The 21,080-nt window shown below is 40.3% G+C and overlaps 1 protein-coding gene across 1 annotated transcript in view; it reads right to left on the bottom strand.

The window, feature by feature from the left end:
- MYNN (myoneurin) overlaps positions 1-21,080 on the bottom strand; it is a 655,694-nt gene that overhangs the window by 352,342 nt on the left and 282,272 nt on the right. The window contains exon 5 of the mRNA XM_044070083.1: positions 5,601-5,779. Within this exon, the coding sequence (XP_043926018.1) occupies positions 5,601-5,779 (179 nt within the window). The remainder of the gene's footprint in view (positions 1-5,600; positions 5,780-21,080) is intronic.

Raw genomic sequence — 21,080 nt, 5'->3', positions numbered from 1 at the left:
CTGGTGAGTGGAACATCAGTGTGCCTGACTACAGTCACCTATGTCTAGAGTGTTGGGTATGTTGTTATGTCTTATGGGCTGTGGTTGAGTGGCACACTGAGTTTGTGGGCTATGGGTCATTTGGGTTGTGTTAGGGGGTAGAGGCTGCATGCATTTCTGCTTTGGAGGTCTCTGTTGCTTGAGCAGATTTTTACTGAGAGCCCCCGCGAATGTAGGTGTGTGTTTCGCATTTCTATGTGTGTGTTTTGGTGGTGTAGTTTTTGAGGGACTATGTGATGCGTGTGGTGTGGTGCAAGTGTTTACCTTCTCCTCTTGACTGTCCTGTCCAGTCTTGGGTGAAGAGAGCTTTGCTTCCAGTTTGGCTATATAAGTGCATCTCTGACAGGTTGTAGTGCTGGATGGTAGGAGGAGAGGGTTGTCTGTGTACATGAGGCAATTGCTGCATTGCCCCAAGATGCCCAGATTCATCAGGTAGACAGGAGAAAACACCGGGAGCTAACCCTTAGACATGCTTGGATAGGTGCTTACTTATTAAGTACTAAAAACTATTTTCCTCTAGACAAGTGAGGAAAGTTGAGTGCTGTAGTAATTTGTAGCTTACTTAGTGTTTACAACAATTGCTGAGCTCAAAGAAACTGATTTTAGTGCTAAAACTAAAAAAACTGGCTAGTTCTAAGCGAAAATTTGAAGAGTAGACTTTATGGCGCCGGGAATAGTTTAACCCTAGCTAAGCAGCGATGAAAGTGTATGTGTGTATATATATATATATATATATATATATATATATATATATATATATCTATCTATATATATATATATATATATATATATATATATATATATTTTTTTTTTTTTTTAATATAACAGCAGCAAATGAGCAAACTGATTTAAACAAATTAACCAATACCAATATCACTGGCATCATTGTATTTTTATCATCCTCATTTTATTGTCATCTTAGTCATGTTCATTAACTTTTCATTATATTCACTGCATCTTCATCTATAATGTCATCACGTTTTCATCACTGTCATCACATCATCTTCATTGTTACTGCATTTTTGAAATTATCATCACCATCATCTTAACTTTCATCTTTGTCAGCACCGTCATTTCTATAATTGCATTTTTACTATCATCATTTTCAATGCACCATCACTTTCAAGAATGCATAGAAAATTCCAAAGTTTTCATTCTAGCGCTAATCCATTCAATGTAATAACATAAATGCCCTATATGGCAGACCTATCATTGACTTCTTAAAATTATTATTCTATGGTAGACAATGGTTAGTGTTCCAGCTGTGCTATTTTATTATTTACTTTATTTATTTATTTGCAGTTGGTTTACCAGGATAGTCCATTGGGCCAAGAAGAACCCGTTTTCAATGGAGTCCTGGGGAGAAAAGCTCCAAAACAAAGATTACAGTTTACAATTTCAATCATTTGTAGGTTAAAGACTAAACTACAGAACAATTGTGACAAAAGTTTACATTTTCAGTCATTTGAACCTTCAAGACCAAACAAAGATTAAAAAGTTTACAGAAGTTTACAATTTCAGTTATTTGTAGCTTCTAGACATAGCAAAGATTAAGCAGTTACAATGCCATGATAGATTTCATTTGTTGAAAGCTAAGAATTAAGCAGGTGCATGAAAAAAAATTTTTTGGTTAAATCTTGTAAGAAAAAAACAAAATTGCTGTAGTGAATATATAGTTTCTCGAATGGAGTTGTATGCTTAGAGAATTATAAGATGTTATTACAGTTGGCTTATTATTTAGTGTCTCTTAATATATGGAGTAGTTGCTTGTAGGAAATGGAGAATAGGCTATGAGGGGTGGGAGCAGGAACATTCCCATGCGGAAGTTAGATGTGAATGAAGTGATTTTTTAAAAACAGGGAGGTTGGTGGTGGTACGAATGGAGGGAGGAAGGAAGTTCCATATGCGTGCCAGGTCAAAGGACAGGAGGTTTTGTCCCGGAGAGTGAAGGGGTTTGTACAGCTCAATAAGGTTTTGGTTATTGGATCTTAGGAGTCTTTGTGGCAGGTGCATTTTAAAGGTAGAGCTGAGGAAGGGACAGAGGGAGGGATGAAAGATGAGTTTGTGAGCAAAAGTGAGCTGAGTATAGGAGAGATAGTTGGGAAGCTCTAGCCAGTTAATTTTGTGGAGAGATGCACAGTGATGGGTAGATGATTTGTGGCTAGTGGCAAATTTGGCAATTTTATTATAACAGGAGGACAGTTTTGTTTTGAGAGCTGATTGTAGGTTTATTAGGAGAGGGGATCCATAAAGGAGGGAAGGGATGAGAAATGTAGTAGCTAGAGTGAGCTTAGGAGATGTAGTGAGAAATCGATTGTGTCGGTAGAGCATGCCAAGTTTTTGGTGAATTTTTTTTATGTTTAGTTGTAGATGGCTCTTGAATTTGAGCTGGTCATCAATCTGGACTCCTAGTAGCTTGGTTTCGGATACTAGTTCAAGAGGTGTATTATTCTGGCTAGTGATGGAGAAAAGTTTTTTATCAATGGTGTTGGTTTTTGAGGGGGTAAATACCATAAGTTTGGTTTTTGATGCATTGAGTGCTAGATGATTGTCCTTCATCCACTGTTCTGTGGTAGAAAAGGCTTCTTGGGTCAGTTTTAAGAGAGTGGGAATGGATGTGGCTGCACAGATAATTGTAGAATCATCTGCATATTGAATAAGTTTAGCATGATGAATTGAGTGAAAGAAATCATTTATGAATATATTGATGAGGAGAGGACCTAAAATGGAACTATGGGGAACACCGGTGGGTGTGTTGAGGTAGGAGGAGATGGCTTTTTTCATTTGACAGCTTGTTGCCTGTTGGAGAGATAGCTGTTAAACCAACTGAGAGAGGAAGGGGATAGGTTTAGGTTATATAGTTTAGTTAGGAGAAGGTTGTGAGAGATGGTATCGAAAGCCTTAGAGAGGTCCAGAAAGATGGTAGATACAGTACAGCTAGAGTCTCTGGCTATATTTACAGTTTCCAGGAAGGAAAGGAGGGCGGTCATGGTGCTGCGATTGGGTCTGAATCCGTGTTGTGTGGAAGTTAGTAAGTTATTGTCTAAGAGATAAGGAAGGAGTTGAAGATGAATACATTTCTCAAGGAGATTTGATATAGGAGAGAGGATGGCAATGGGACGAAAGTTAGTAATATTGTTATTATTGCCTCCTTTGTGCAAGGGAATGATGAAAGCCTTTTTCCAGAGTGTAGGTACAAGACCTTCTTGGATAGAGCGATTGATTAGGATGCTGATGGGGAAGGCAATGGCTTTGGCAGCTATGCTGAGGAAGAAGGAGGGAATGTTATCGGGGGCATTGGTGCATGGTTTGAGTTTTTGTAGGAGTTTTTTGATGGTAGAAGTAGGAACAGGTTTTAGGGAGAAAGGTGGGAGTTGAGAGATAGGAGATGAGGGGGGTGGCAAGGGAATGGATGCAGAAGTAGGGGGTGAGTTGTTGTTAGAGAAGGATGTGGTTAGTTTGGAAACAGAGTATATGAAAAAAAAAAAGAGTTGAATTGGGTAGCCAGATCTATATCTAATCCATTAGGGGCTGGGCTTGAGTTTTCTCTTGAACCAGGTTTTGTGAGGGTAGTGATGCCTTTCCAGAATTTTTTGGGATTGGTTTTATGGTTGTTTTGGAGTAAGGTGAAGTAATTCTGTCTATCTGTTGTGATAAGCTTTTTAACTGTGTTACGAAGTGTTTTGAATTCTTGAAGGAAGGTGGGAGTTTTGTCTCTTTGGTAACGTGCCCAGGTTTTGTCTCTGAGTCGCATGGTAGTTAGAGTGTTTTTTGTTAGCCAGGGGGCAGTATTGCTTCTTACTCTTTTGGTTTGTAAGGAGGCAAAACTATCCAGCAGTTTTAGGAAAGTTGTACTGAAATGTGAAACAGCATTGTCCAGGGGTAGAGTTTTTAGGGGATTCCAATTTATTGATTTTAGGGAGTCAGAGAAGGTTACTGGGTTTAAGTTTTTTAGGTTGCGAGTGGTGATGTAATTAGGAGTTGCTTGTAATGGAGATGGAAGACGTCTGGTAAAGATGGGAAGGTGGTCACTGAGGGAATCAGGAAGGATTCCACTATCAGTGTAGTAGTGGGGGTGAGAGACTAACATCCAGTCTAGGGTACTATCACTGGAGAAGTCTTTAGAGGGTCTGGTAGTGAGGTTGATGAGCTGAGAGTAGTTATATAGGTTGATGTTTAAGGGGTGTGTAGGGGAATGAATGGAAGTCCAGTTAATATTTGTGTCTCCCATAATAATAGTTTCATTACTGATATTGGTAGAAAGCCAGGATAGGATATCTTCAAGTACTGAGATATTGTCTCCTGGGGGGATGTATAGTGAGGCTATGCATATGTGTTTGTGTTTATTTATTTGAAATAGGGCTAATACTAATTCTGCATTTGAGAACTGAGGAATGGGTTTGTTATAGGGAATAATGGATAGGGTGGATGAATAGACTAGGGCTACTCCACTGCCCTTTACTTGTCAAGAATTATGCACTTTAAAAGGGAACAGCCTGTACTGTTCTGCTTTTACTTTAATATAATTGCATTCATAATTACAGAAAAAAGAGGTGGTAAAAAAATTCACATGATCTTTGGTCTTACAGTATGACATGGAAAGAACCAGAATTTTTTCTTTGTACTTAAAACTATGTTATTTTATCACTGCTGACTTCTGCTGCATTTTTGTATTTCACAACATATAAAGACAGATGCAGGTCTGCATGTGTGTGTTTCTCTCTCTCTCTTTATATATATTCACATATTCATTATTTATATATATATATATATATATATATATATATATATATATACATATATATATATAGATATAGATATATATATATATATATACATATACATACACACAGAGAGATACATACAGAGTTACAGATCATCAGAGCGAAGAACACATGCTTTTTTCAACCAGTAAATAAGAGCTAACACTCATATAAGTGAATGTTCTTTTGTATGGAGTTTTTGCCGACAGCATATTCTATTAGACTGTTTGGCAGTGGAGTAAAGGAACTTGCCACTGTTGTGGGATCAGAGTTGGTATAAACAATTAGTAAGGGACATGGGGAGTGCTGGGAACTTCCCCCCTGCAAAAGTAGTTTTAGTTTTATTTGTGACAATTTTACAATTGCTCTAAAGTGGTCAGTGTTGATGTTTGATGAGGCAGTCATGCATACACACACTTGCTCATGCACATACATATAAACACATACATACACATAGACACAAACACGCACACACACATGCAAGCACACATGCATGTACGTACGCGCACACACACACACACACACACACACACACACACACACACACACACACACACACACACACTCTGTGGCTAAACATAAAATTCAATTACAATGAATCACATTTCATCAAAAATGAATGAACTACTGAATGACACCATCATCAGTATAGGAGGATTACAACTAATTTGTGAAACAGTGCGTAAAGAATTTAAGGGGATATCAATGTAATTTTCATATGGTTTCTGTGTTAAACATTCTGAAACAAAAACAGACAAATTAATAAGTTGCTGACAGCACTACAGTCCTGTCTCTTACCAGTGTGCTTTCTTTCATGTGTGATTAATGAGCTGGAGACTACAAATGCTTTCCCGCAGGTGTCACAGATGTATGGTTTCTCCCCAGTATGTCGACGAACATGATATGTTAAGGTGCTGGCCTGAGCAAATCTCTGTCCACATCTATCACATTCATATGGCTTTTCTCCACTGTGTTTCCTAATATAAAAGTAAAATAACACAAAATAAAACAAGTTTTAAAATAGTGTTAAAACTAAGAGATATGTGCTCAACATTATCAGCTGATCTGTTAGAACATCTTCTGCAGTGGGAAGCTGTGCATATTTCATCTTCTGGTGATCTAGCTTTGAACACAAGAATACTAACCTCCACTTATACTCCCAGGCATATCTCTGCTCTGAACCTCTTAGTGCAAGAATCTGGACAGAGCCCAAAATAAGGAGGGGGGACAAAAGTCCAAAAATAGGGACAAATTTTAAATATTGCACAAGAAATAGACCAAAAATATGAGGCAAAAATCTGGACATTTGAGAGAGATGCTCTCAGGAAAGTATGTTGCTGTGGATGTTGTATGCAGAAATCAAGCAAAAATGATACACTTGACCAACTTACAAGAAAATCCAGAAGTTGTTCACATACAGGAGACACTCAAAAGTGTAATAATGTTCCACTGCAGAAGGGCTTCTTGCAGACCAGTTAATATTTTAAGTACATTTTATATCTGACACTGAAAACCTTCTGCAATGGTAAGTGGAAGAGTCCCAATCAACACAAAATATAATATAAATATTAGAAATAGCCGCAAACTGAACTTTAACCATACAGAAGCTGGCACCCTGTTGAAAAATACCTGCCAGAAACTGTAAGACAACAGGAACCAGAGCAGTGAAGGGATTCCAAATAATGATGAGATGCTCAAATTGAGAAACATTTCCACTTACTCCAACAAACCATCCTCCTGGAAGATTTATGAGCAGCTACCAAGATAGCCCAGGAGTCCTAACTATCATGGGAACTGGAGCAGCCAAGCGGTGAGCTTCAGACTGGCCAGATCTGGATGTGGAATCCCTGAGGGATGTGAAATGAGATCCAGAACTGGATCCAACATCCAGGGAGGACACACTACATGACACCACAGTGAAGAGAACCATACTTGGTGAGGCCAAAAGGGGGCAATGAGGATGACTGAGCTCCCCAGCCTTTGCGCTTTCTGAATAAGTTTCGGGATCAGGGGAAGTAGAGGATAAGCATAGAGAAGACTGGTGGGTCAAGCATGAGAGAGGGGTTCAGAGCGAAGAACTCGTTGCACTTCGTGTTGGAAGGAGAGATGAAGAAATCGCAGTAAGGCTGACCCCACTTTAGAAAGATCTGATTTGTTACTGAAGGATTCAGAGACCACTCGTAAGGCATCAGGATAGACCTGCTGAGCTTGTCCACTAGAATGTTGTACCTCCCTGTAATGTGCATTGCCACCAGAAAATGGCGTGTGGGGATTGCCTACTCCCACAACCTCATGGCTTCATGGCAAAGGGGATAAGACCTGGTTTCCCCCTGTTTGTTGATGTAACAGACTACTGACATATTGTCTGTCTAGATAGCAATTGTCCCTAGAGGAAGATGGGCATGAGAGCTTGCAATGCCAATAGCACCGCCCTCATCTCCAGGACATTGATATGTACCTGGGTCTCCAGGGAAGACCACGTGCCTTGAACTGTCCTTCCCCAAGCAATGCTCCTCCACCTGAGTAGGGTGGTCACCATGGTCAGAGGGAAGGGAAGAATAAACAGGCATCCAAGAAGAAGTTCCACGGACTGAATCCACCAGAGAAGAGAATCCCTGCATTCTTGTGATAGAAGAGCAGGATGTGCCAATGGTAGACCTAGAAATGGCCATTGGACCACCAGAGTCCATTAGAGCACCCTCATGTGTAATCAAGCTGTGGGAATGAGGATGATCGTAGCTGCCATGGACCCTAATACCCTTAAAACAAACTCTGGTGGAGGAGATGAAACTTGAAGAATGTGCAAGACATGATATTTGAGGGACTGAAGTCTGTCTGGTGTCAGGAAAACCTTCGTCAGAATGGCACCTAAATGGGTTCCAATGAAGTCCAGACCCTGAACTGGTTCTAACAGGGATTTGTTGAGATTTATGGTGATGCCCAACTGGTGGGCATTCTGAATAAGGAAATCCCAGGCTTGGCTGAGTCAATGCCTGGAGGGAGCAAAAATGAGCCAATCATCCAGGCAGGGGAAGACCTGGAAGCCCTGCAGCCGCAGGTGAGCTGCTACCACTGCCATCACTTTGTTGAACACCCTGGGGGCTGTGGTGAGACCAAAGGGTAGCACTCTGAACTGATAATAATTGGTCCCCAGCCGGAAGTGGAGGAACCTCCCAGAGGGCCTGTCCATTTTGATGCCATAGTATGAATCCTGAAGGTCCACCGAGCACATCTAGTCGTTTTCCTGCAGAAAGGGCAGGATAGATTGGAGGGTGACTATCTGGAATTTTGTCTTGGCAACTGACAGGTTTAAGGCCTAAAGATCAAAAATGGGTCTTAAGTCCCCTGTCTTATTTATTTATTTATTTTATTTTATTTTACATTTGTTGACCGGGCTAGTCCAACTGGATATATTTCCATTTTCAGCAGAGGCCCGGGGAGAAAAGCTCCACATATAGCTTAGCATCCTGGGAATAAAAGCTCCATATATTTGGCATTAAAAAGAACCTGAAAAAGACGCCTTATCGGGACTGATCTGGGGGATGGGCTGGATGACTCATTTTTCTAACAGCTTGGAAATTTCCTGTGTTGCTGCCTCCCCTTGCACAGGTGGAATGTCTGGAAGGTGTTTGGCTGGAAATGGCCTTTGAAAGAAGGGGGTTGAATATGCTCTGGATATGATTTTCAACACCCACTGATTATCTGTAATTGACTCCCTGGCTGTTGGGTGTAGTGAAAGTCAACCCCTGACTGCCTCCAGAGATGAGCAGCCAGAAAACCCTTCAGAGCAGCTGCTCGGGCCTGTCTGAGAGCAAATCCCGAGACCCTTGGTTCCTCGGATCCCCTCTGCCATGAGGGTGGCATCTGTCAAATCCCCCTCTGCCTCTGGGGGAGAGCGAGTGCTTAGCATCCTGGGAATAAACCTGAGACTTCTGGAACCACATCATCTTCACCGCCCACTGATTCCTGGAGAAGGATCACTGAGGGGTTGAGAAGTAGATTCCAATGGCAGACATAGTCTTCCCATCCTTCTCGCTCTGAACCAATGTGTCACATACCATCTTTCAAAAAGAGTGGAACCATCATACGGGACATTTGTAAATGATGCCTTGAAGGGCTCTGAGAAGGTACAAAGTCGGAGCCAGGCTTGACACCTGATGGCAATGCCCGCTCCGGCAACTCTAGCGACGCACTCGGTAAGGTGAGAGAGAAGCTGCATAGCGGTATTGGCGATGGAGGTGAGGGTGGCCATTCGAGAGGACAAAAGCTTCCTATCCTCCACTGACATGGACCCTGGGATAGACTCGGTGACCTCCTTCGCTAGGTCTCACTGAAGCCTAATAATGTGTGCCATGTAGTAAAGCGCACGTACAGAGAACATTGCTGAAACATAGATCCACTTCCCAAAATGGTCCAAGGTCCTAGACTCTCGGTCCAGTGGATGGACTGTGGAGCTCTCCTGTGTGAGGTCCTCCTTGGTGGTCGCCGCCACCATGGCATCGACAGGGGATCCCTTTGACCAGTGTGGTTTATCAGAAGGGGCACCGAGGACCTTATCAGTGCAATTGGGGTAAGCTCCACTGTGTCGGGCTCCTTCCATGCCCAAGCTGTAACAAGATCCACCGGCAGATCTGCAGGAGGGGGACACCCAGGAAGGAGGGGGTCCTGCGCCAAACACCTCCAGGAACACCAACTCGTCAGGGTTGGGTTTTTGGACAGACCACTCCCCACGCTGCCGCAGGATCTCCATGATGTCTCCAAATGAGACATCCTCTGGGGGTGATCAGGGGGAACCCTCCCCTTCCTCCATGTCGTTGTCCTCCATGAGAGACTTTGGTGGGGAGTCTAAGTCTCTCCTTTTACACATGCATTTTCGAGGAACCTCCTCGGGGGGGGGCTCTGGGGAGGACTCAAACATCCAGCTCTGAGCACAAAGAGCAAGAAAAGTGAAAGGGGAGATAGAAAAGACTAAAGATAGTTAGAAAACCCAGAAAAACTTACCCAAAAAATCATTTAGAGCATGGACCACGATGCACATGTTAGACGCGGCAAATGAGATATGAAGGGAGGAAGGAGACAGGGGTATTATGGGTAGGGGAGGAGTTGGAGCTCAGATCCAATGCTGAAGAAATGTGGCTGAACTGGATCCATCCTGGATCTGTGTCCTACAGGTTGAAGAGCAAATGAAGACAACAACTTCAGATCAAGTTTTAAAACAGTATGACCACATTTAGCCCCAAAGTCAAGTGCAACTGATGGTCAAACTAACAGGTAAGTGCTCAACATTATCACTCAACATTATCAGCTGCAGGGAGAAGCTGTGTGTATTTCATCTTCTGGTGATCTAGCTTGGAACACATCAGTACTAACCTCTACTTATACTCTCAGGCATACCTCTGAATCTCTTAGTGCAAGAATCTGGACAAAGCCTAAAATAAGGCAGGGGGGAACAAAGGTAAAAAAATAGGGACATATTTTAAATATTGCTGTTATAAACTTAGAAAGCCATTAGAACAACAGGATTAGTACTAGTGTGCATTTTCTGAAACATATGAAGTCTGAAACTCAAATATATGTCATTACGTAATGACTTCAATCCTCAGTGATTTACCAGAAAACCACAAATTTTACAAGAAATAGACCAAAAATATGAGGCAAAAATCTGGACATTTGACAGAGTTGCCCTCAGGAAAGTATGTTGCTGTGGATGTTGTATGCAGAAATCAAGTAAACCCAAGAACTGAGCAAGAAGAACCAAAAAGATCATGAAAAACACAGGAATGCAAAATGATATACTTGACCAACTTACAAGAAGATCCAGAAGCTGTTTACATACAGGGGACACTCGAAAGGGTAATAATGTCCCACTGCAGAAGGGCTTCTTGCAGACCAGTTAATATTTTAAGTACATTTTATATCTGATACTGAAAACTTTCTGCAATGGTAAGTGGAAGAGTCCCAATTAACAAAAAATATAAACCTTACAAAAAATTTAATAGGTAGATGTGTATCATGGGGCTTGCTGCGAGGAGCATTTAAAAGCTTATTTGTACTTATTGGTTTAACTCTGAAGAAGTCAAGGTTACAGGCAGATGAAAGCACTCAGTTTGTTTTTATATATGTGGTTGTACCAATAAACATTTTTATACTCTACACCAACTGCAATTGTCTTTTCTTCAGTATGGGTTTGTGATTGGATATTGTACTTCGTGTTGGTTCCTGGTATTTGGACTATTTTTGTTCTTATTAGTATTTGTATAAAACATTTCATGATATAAACTGCATGTTATATACAGTAAAACAATTTTGTGTAGTGTGTAGTCAGGGAGTATTTTAAATAGGGGCAAGTCTTTTCAGTGTGTGTATACGCTGTTGTATCTGTTTAAGATATTAAAGTAAACAAGAATTTTTTAGTAGTAAGAAATACAGGCTTTACAGTATAACAAGAGAAAAAAAGGCTGGACAAAAGCAAGTTTAATGCCCATATGCTACAATCTTGGGCTGCTGTTGTGGGGGTGGGGTACAAAAGTGAACTGAGTGTATTATATGTAGAATTAGAATATTTTATCTTTTTACTTTACAAGGGTGAATGCCTAGACTACTATCTTTGGTTTAAGATGCAAGCGGTTCTTTTTGTAAGCACATAGTTTTAAAAATAAGTGAAAATGATGAAAGCAATGAAAATGTTAAACTTCTTACAACTGCAAAGATATTAGCTTGTTTGTTTTCCAATGGAAAGTTCAGTGAAGTTGCGATGTCTGAAGCTCAGGGCAGCTGTACATTCTTTTCTGAATGAAATTTACAAAGACTCATTGCTGAGCACACTTCCAAGAAGACGAGCAGTCTGCAGGTGCAAGCAATTAATCTTGAGAATCCTGAGTATTTTTTTGCTGAGGTAAATGCAAACTTTAAAGGTACAATGGCAAGCAGTTCAGTGAAAGAAATTCAACAATCTCCCTAGCATTCTTAATACTTTTATGTAGTTAATAGAAAAGTGTGCAACTTAGTTTTATTTAAAGATAGCCAATGCACTTTTTCTTAGGGCTAAAAGTTAATGTTTTCTGAAAGCATACAAGCTATTTTCATATCTAGGAGGGGAAGAGAGATAATAAAAGAACAGACAGCAATCAGTGTAAGAGGGAGCACAAGCTGCAGCATATGCTTTAGCATTGATAACCTTAATTTTAGGTTAGATAATGCCTGTAAGTGCAGTCGTCAATCTGGGGAAATTGCTCCCTTCTGGAGAATTAACTTTCATGTTATGAAGATGTACATAGTTTTGTGTGTTTGCTCCAAGTTAATAGGGGATGAAGGTGTTTTGAATTTAGTTTTTTTTGTTTCTGGGTTTTCATTAAAACAAAAAGTCTTGAAAATGTGACACATTCAAATGGTGATAAGAAACAACTTTAGAAAAATCAGCCTGTCAAACATTAATATATGCATGTAACACAAAAGCTGGAAATACACATTCAAAAAACTGTCAGTATAGTAGTTGGGAACCATAGCGTTTTATCATGATGGTCATGCAGTGCATATTATCCTGAAACAGGTATAGATAAAAAGGAAAGATTACTGAATTATATTAAGAAATACAGAGTGCAAACAGCAATGCTGCAGGAGACACATTTAAAAAGAAATGAGCATGTGAATTGGACAAAGACAGGATTTCAGATTAGATATTCATCAGAATATCTGGGACAGAGAGAAATTGAAGTAACTATACTAATTGCTAGAGGGGCTCCAATAGTGACAGATGAAAGGAAAAATGACAAAAACGGTATATTTCTGGTAGTAAAGGCTACTGGCAAGGAAGGAGGAGGATCACAATGCATGTATTTATATTCCACTGAAAATTGCTACTATAGTGCTTAAGAAAATTCTGGGAAAAATTATCAGCTTTTGGCATGGAATATTGCTTATATGTGAGGACTGGAATTTGATTTGCAATAGTGAGGATGTATCAGGGGAACTAGAAGGGACAATATAAAAAAAGAGAGTAGATTTCTGAAGAAATTTATGAAAATATTTGGTATGGAAGATGTGAATTTAGTAGTAGGAACTCAGACATAATCTAAACATTATTTCCCAAGGTACAATAACTGGGCTAGACTAGATAGAAATTACATTTCATAGGTACACATGCATTTAACTGACAGCTGCGACACATATCCAGCAAATATTTCTGATCGTGTACCAATAAAACCAAGATAAAAATGCAGGGTAATAAAGGAAAAATAAGACATTGGCAATATCCCATCTACCTGAATTTAAGGAATGGGTAGTGGAAATTATTCAAGAGCTATTAAGGAAGGCAGAAATATCTTCAAAAGCTATAGTTAATGACTGGATAAAATGAAAATGGAGTTTAAAAGTAGGGTTGAAATAAATGACAAAGATATATGGTTAAGAATTAATAGAAATTACTTAGAGGGGCTGACAAAGGTTAAAGTACTGCAAAATAAGGGTACTCTCACAGAACAATAGAGTACTAAACAGAAAATAAGGTAGTATATCAATAATATACAGAAGTTTAGAAAGACTGCAGTTAAGCAACTATTTTTTGATAACTCCAAAGCACAAAAGCTTTTAGCACAATGACTTAGGCAACAGAATGTTTAAAGGGTTGTCGCCAAACTTAGAGAACCTATAACAAGAAAAATAACTAGAGATCCTACAGAGGTTTTAGAGATATTCAGGAAATTTTATGAAAATTTGTATAAAGCAGAGAAATGTAGAAATCAAGAAAGAGTACAAATGGAAATATTAATGGAAGACTTAATTATGCAAAGGTTAGAGGTAGATAACAGTCATCAACAAACAGTTAAAATAGGAGGTGAGGAGATAAAAACAGCGATATATAATCAAGCTTCAGTAAAGTCTCCAGGAACAGATGTTATTCCTGTGGAAGCTTGGAAATTAAGAGGTAAGAAAGTGATAAAGATCTGCAAGATTTTGTTTAACAGTATTTTAAAAGGAGGAGAAGCACCAAAATGTTGGAAGAAAGCTGTGGTGGTTCTATTACCTAAAGATGGCAAAGACCCCTCAGACCCAGCATCATATAGATCAATTTAAATTTTAAACTACAATTATAAAGTGTTTACATCTATAATATCTAAAATTGACAGATATAGATCAGTGTGGTTTGTGGAGGGGAGGCAAACATTTGACATTAATATAACGATGATCCAGAGGGAAGCAGAATGTAAGAAAATGCCTCTGTTGTTGGTGAGTCTTGATGCAGTGAAGCATTTGATAGAGTAAGCTGGGATTTTATGAGTTGGGTATTAGAAGCATTTGCATTCCCCTGATACAATAATAGGGTTAATTAGAAGGATATATGAAGGATTGGAGGCAAGCATTAAAGTGGGAGGGTTCCTCTCAGATAAGCTGTCTTTGAACAGAGGAACCAGGCAGGGGTGTCCTATTTCCCCTTTGTTATTTGCTCTATATTTGGAGCCACTGGCAAAGAAAACAAGGGACTCAGAAATACAAGGATATAATTGGTATGGTAATCAAGAAAAGTTGTACCTGATAATTCCAGAAAAGGCTATCTCAGTGTTGTGGAAGACTTTCAGACAGTTTCAAGTGTTCTACAACACTGAGATGTCCTTAAATGAAGATAAAACAAAGGCTATAGCTGTAAATTATGTACTCAACAGAAACTAGTTCAGCAATACCCATATTTATGGGGACATGATAAGATGAAGTATGTAGGACTATGGATTAAAAAAAGCTTCTGTTGTGACAGCTAAGAATATACAGGAAGAGACTAAACAAAAGATAATACAAAAATTGAGAAACTGGAAACTCTTATTTATAGATATGGATAGTAAGATACAAGTGAAAATGTTCTTAGTCCCCTCAGCCTTAGTGTTGTATACCAGTCAGGCATACTTTTATCAACCAAGGAGAAGTTGTGGACAATAATTAATAAAGAATTGAAGGAATTTACCTGAAAGGGAAAGAAGGTAAGAGTTAAGTGGGATAAGCTGATGCTTCCAATAGAACAAAGTATAATGGCTAATAGGAGTAAGACATTCATGGGAGAGAACGGAAGTTCCTCCTTCTGCAAAGGCCTCCACCACATAGCTTTCACCGTAGTAAACAAGCTGGGTACAGAGGAGAGGCCAAACAGTAACATTATGCACTGAAAGTGAAGCCCATGTAAAGCATAGCCTGTGTAGGCCCTTGACAATGATGCACAAGAAAGCTTCTGTTATTGTCCAGTGAAACCACTCCAGCAGCCAGACACAATAGAGGTATAAACCCCACCTCAAGTCATCTGCAATTTCATAACAGCAGAAAGCTGCGTGAACTATTCTTTGCAGATAATATATCAGATTCCTTAGGTTTAACATCATCAGTAGTATGTTTTCATTGGCTACAGGCAAAACAGTGTTATTACTACAAATACTGGCTATGTAACCCCTCTCTCCACATTTATAGCACAGTATGTCTACATTTGATACTTTCTGTTCTATCATTTTATAACAAAGACTTTACTGTAGATCTAGACTGCTCAGTTTTAAACAGAATTTCATTGCATAACAATTTCTCTACTAGTACAACAAACTTTTTAGTGTCCTTGCAGTCGTCTTGAAATTCCAAATTTCTTAAAGTAGCAAGCAAAGCTCTTTCAGTGGCTAACATTTCTATCATTTTTAGCATGTTGACTCAAGATCTAATCATAATTTAAAGTACATGTTTTAAATCAAATAGTTGAAATCATAGCATTTTGTTAGAAGAAAATGTCCAGTTACAAAACTTTTAAACTTGTGCCTCAGAAGGAACACCAGCTTTCCATAACAGTGCTTTTTAACATTATCATAGTACTGATATTCAGTCCCTTCCATGCCCAGAAAAGCTTTTAAAGAATTGCCAGTTAACTGTGCTGAGAGGATTCTAGCCCAGACATTCTCTTCCCATCATCCTTCCTGGTGGCTGAATTATTCAAAGGCTGACAGGTATGCCTCCAGTTCTTCCTCCTTGGTTAGTTGCATAATCGATGGAACTGTCTTCAGCAATGACATGGACTTGGCACTCATCACCCCCCCCCCCACCACCAATCTACTCCACGGTCATCATCTTGACTCAACAACCAACACAGATGTACTGAGCACAAAAGCTCACACCTCGCAGCACTGGACTGCTGACTCCCAACCAGGAAAATTTGCTTAATTAATGATCTTATAGGCAGCAAAAATTACACAATACCTTTTTAGCGTGGAAAAATTGTGCCAGATCTCACCACTGTACCCATCAATGTGGTATCAAATAAGGTAGCAGAAGTGACTAGTACTTGGCACAGGTGAAAAAAAATATACAGTGTCTCATTTCAGCTCTGCAACACTGATGAGGTGATTTCACACAATGTTCTACTGTCTAGATTCTGAGTAAAAATCTTCATGCTACTTCAAGTTTTTTCAGACTATATTTTCTATGCTACAGCATATTCTCTAGAACTGCTGTCCCAGGAACAAACTCCCCCCTGCATCATGAGGCCAAATTCGCTGATTACAAAAGCAATAGCTCTCCTTTTCATACATCACATAATAAGATGACTGCTTACTAATAGCACTGTCTGTGGGAAACGTTTAACTAATTAAAAAAAAAGGGCACCTGCTTGCTTTAAAGAGAAGCAAAACAGTATGAAAACACACTATGTACATTACTAAAAGCCATATTACTTGGAAAATGTTAACTATTTACAAAAAATACAAAGACCAACATTCATTTTGGCACATCACTGGATGAGAACTGCCACAATATATTACAACATATAAATACATATCCACATAAATACCTGCAAATCACGAAAGCTATTTGGCTTTTATTTTATCTGTTTAATGTCAGTCTTCGTTCCCGTCATGGCTTTTTGGTTTATAATATTTAATATAAAGTTTAAACTACTGTCTATTACTGTCCCTCGATGTTTAATAAAAGTGTCTCTGTTATGATTGATGATTATTTTGTAGAGTTTAAGTGTGTTGCCAAGTGTCATAACAGCACATTTACAAACATCGAAGTTAAGGTCATTACTATTACTAACCTAGGTGGGCATTTTTTATGGGTCATCTTGGAGAACATCAGCATCGGTGAAGTAATCATGTTATTACATTTGCAATCATCATCATCATCCTCATCATCACCATCATATTATTTGGTTATTCACATCCAATTTTAGAGTTTCATATCTCAGAACAGTTTAAAAAAAAATACAGAGCCCCATGAAACACAACTCGTAACAGCTGTTAGAATAGAGATGTAACTTCTTTATCCTGCCTGTTGTTTTCTGTTGCATAAATATAAATTAACAGAATGACTCTGTCTGTACACTGAAATAGACAGACTGATTCCTGAAGCCTCCATCATGCATGAAAATAATGAGGTCTTTGACTAGCTCACACTCCTCCCCTCTCCTGTAGTACAGTGCCCCCAGCTACTTCTCCAGAATGTGTAACTCCATGAATATAGTAAAGGAAAACATATAATTACCAGACTAATGATCACTCAGAACAGGTGACAATTTAGCACTCAGTAGACAATTATAGACCTTTGGTGCTCCTCTAGGTGTCAGCGTCAGTGGTGGAACAGGTAGTTCACACGCATTTAGTGTAGAAGTCTATGGGTTCTATTCCCGTACCTGGTAGATGGGTTGAAGACACTGTAGTGCAGCATAAGGGGGGTGCTTCAATCCTGGGTGAGTTACGCTTTGGATGAGACTTTAAACTGAGGGCCCCTCTGCTTGAGCTGGTGGTAACTTGGTGGGTGCAAAAGATCCCACAGCAAGTACTAAAAACCCATAACAGTTATCAAATTTCCTTTATATCTTTCTATTACAGTGTCAGAATTTTTCTTCTTTTTCTCACGGTCTTTTTTTTCTTTTTAAAATGTCCTTACAGTTTTTCACTGCTCACCTTTTTTGCTTGCTGTCACTGTTGCATATCTTTTAGTTACTGCATTATCTTCTAAGTTTGTTGCTGCTTTCCTATTTTACTCTGTCACTGCTGCATAAGTTTTAACTGCAGTATTCTCTGCTGCCATTACCTGGTTCCTTTTCCACAATGCCATCCTTAGCATGTCTGAAAAGGTCATCTGCCAGATCACTCCATGAAACAGCAGAACTGTCACCTGGATCATCCTGCTCAATTATCAACAGAATTTAATCTACAAGCACTCCTGACACCAGTTCTGTTATATGCACCGCTTCAACATACTCACAAACTTCCTTCTCCATGAAGACATCTAAACGCTGCTCATTTGTAACATCCACCGTCAAACAATACTTTCTAAAATGATCACTTTCCACCTCCAAACTCTATGTAGCTTTTCTCTCCTCCTCCATGCTGCCACTTTCCTTAGGCATCTTTGTTACTGCTGTAGGAGCCCTCCAGTGCCATCTAGACACTCCAAAGAGTAGGGGAAGTTCATACGTTCATAGGTGTATACTAGGCTAATGACCTCTAAGGCTTTTTAAAAGCCTAGCTGTGCAACACAAATGTGACCCACAAATTTGATTTATAGGGGATGAAGCAGTGAGACCATGGGTGAATTTCCACTTACCCATCCATTGGTACAAGATGCGCTTAAATAGGGATAGGGAGGAACTCTGCTTCACATATAGCCAAACTGGAGGCTGAGCTCTCTCATCTCAAAACTGGTATAACCAGTCAGGAAGAGAAGGTAACCTCACACAACACAATTCCAGTATCACATAGTCCCACCACATCAGCAAACCAAACACATAAATACCCTAAAACATACTCAGAGGCTCTAAATAAAAATCTACCTAAGCAACACAGACCTCCAAAGCAGACATCCAAGCAAACGCCACCCCAAAACAAAACACGCACAACACATAGCCCACAAAGTCAGTGTGCCAAGCAGCCACAGCCCTTAAGGCTGAATAACGCACCCGATACTCTTGTAATAGGTGACTCTATTGTCAGACACACTGACGTCCCACTCACCAGGCTGAACAAAGAGAAGGTCACAGTGAGCTGCCTGTCGGGCGCTAGGATCTGCCACATAACACAAGCACTCAGGTCACTCCATAGCAAATACAAATATGACTCAGTCATTGTACATGCTGGTGTGAATGACCTGAGACGTACCTCCCTGGACTACATGAAAAGAGACATAGAGGAGCTCTCTGATCATGTAGCCCAGGCCGGTATGACCCTGACCTTGAGCAGCATCTTACCCTCACCTAAAATGATGCCACAGTACAAAGACAAAATGATCGATTTTAACAATTGGCTAAAATGTTGGTGTCATTCAAAGGGGATCCAGTGTCTATCAGCCTGGGATGACATGCTCGACAAGCCACGTTGCTTCGCTAGGGACGGCTTGCACCTGTCACCACTGGGCTTTCGGATACTGGCAAAGGCTCTGGCCACCCCCATAGTGCCTTTTTTAGGCAAGGCTCAAAAGTCAAACGCACCTCCATAGACAGCACAAGGTACAAGAAACTAAGGGTAATGCTGCTAAACGCCAGAAGTCTTATCCTCAAGATGCACGCACTCGAAGCTCTAATTAGTATGGAGAACATCGAATATGTGCAGTGACAGAAACCTGGTTCAAGGCTCCAGAGAGCACCCCAGCACTACCAGGTTATACCTCATATCATGCTTTTCGGCCCCAAAACCCAGACCGAACCACAAAAGGAGGGGGAGTTTCCATATTTATCAAGGATATCCACACCTCCAGGTTAGTGGCATTGCATGAAGTATCAGAGACCATCCATGTGCAACTAACAGTGGGCAAAACTGCTTTTCAGTTTATAGCATCCTACAGACCACCCTCTCAAAGTCATGAATCCCACTCGGCTTTCCTGAAAACATTAGAGAACATGAAGATCTCTCCGAACACCATTATATTGGGTGACTTCAACTACCCAAACATAGACTGGGAGCACTACTCAAGCCCCAGCGCCTTAGCCCAAAGGTTCCTGGAAATTATAAACTCAAATACTATGGAACAACTAGTCACCACTCCCACAAGAGGGGATAACATACTAGACCTGATCATTACCAACATGGGGACTCTATGCTCCATACCAGAAGTATATCCTTCATTGGTAAGATCAGGCCATAAATTAATTTCACTGGATATCCACATCCCGACCCCACCCCCAGCCCAGAAAACCACAGTGAAAAACTTCTCAAAAGCGAACTTCTCACTTCTCAAAACCGAAGTGAAATCTTTCAAGGCCCCAGGGCCAGTGGAAACTACGGCCCAAACTGCAGAATCCTATATAAACGCATTCTACGGACATCTCCAGGAATGCATGGATCAAGCTATCCCAAACAAAACCAAGACCCAATCATCCAAAGGCAGGCGTCCAGTCTGGTGTACCCCAGCCATAAATAGACTGTACAACAGAAGGAGGAAGATACTACATGATAGAGCAAAATCCCTAATAGGGAAGGCATCTCTGATCAGTACTAGCAAAAATTACGATCCCTCATAAAATCCTCCAAGGCCAGCTTTGAGAGAAAAATTGCACAGGACACTAAAGACAATCATAAGGCTTTTTTCAGTTATGTTGGGAACCTGGGATGCAACTCCCAGACTTGTTCTGAGTTGATTCTAAACGACAAAAAATACACTGAACCCACAGACATCGCCAATATCTTGGCAGACAGGTTCAGTGCAAACTTCTCCACCCCCCCCAAAAGAGCAAGTGTCTATCCCAGCAGGGGGCTGCCTCCCAAACATCTCTGATGCTCAGGTGAAGGCTGCCCTCTCCAAAGCAAAAAACACTGCTTCCATGGGACCAGATGGCGTCCCAGGTTGCGTCCTACATGAACTCCAAGAAGAACTAATCTCTCAAATAAAACAGCTGTACAATCTCAGCCTCACTACAAGATATGTGCCCACAGAATGGCGTACAGCAACAGTGGTCCCACTCCACAAAGGTGGAGCCTCCACGGACCCAGGAAACTATCGCCCCATAAGCCTGACTAGCTTAGTCTCATCATGGAGCTCATAAACAAAGACATTGGGGACCTACAGACACTAGATCCTACCCAATTTGGCTTCGTCAAGGGCAGATCCTGCCTTTTGAACCTGGTTGACTTCTTTGAAACAGTCACCAAAGCCATAGATGAAGGGAAGATAGTCCACACAGCCTATCTAGACCTAGCAAAGGCATTTGACACAATACCCCACGTGGGCATCATAGATAAGCTATCCAGCTTAAATATAAACCCCTATGTCACAAGATGGGTCGCAAACTGGCTCAAAGACAGAACCCACAGAGTGAGAGTTGCTGGA

The sequence above is a fragment of the Protopterus annectens genome, chromosome 4.part1, assembly GCF_019279795.1.
Source record: "Protopterus annectens isolate FY-2018-M chromosome 4.part1, PAN1.0, whole genome shotgun sequence".
NCBI classification, from domain to species: Eukaryota; Metazoa; Chordata; order Ceratodontiformes; family Protopteridae; genus Protopterus; species Protopterus annectens.
This window is presented reverse-complemented; position numbering and strand designations above follow the sequence as displayed.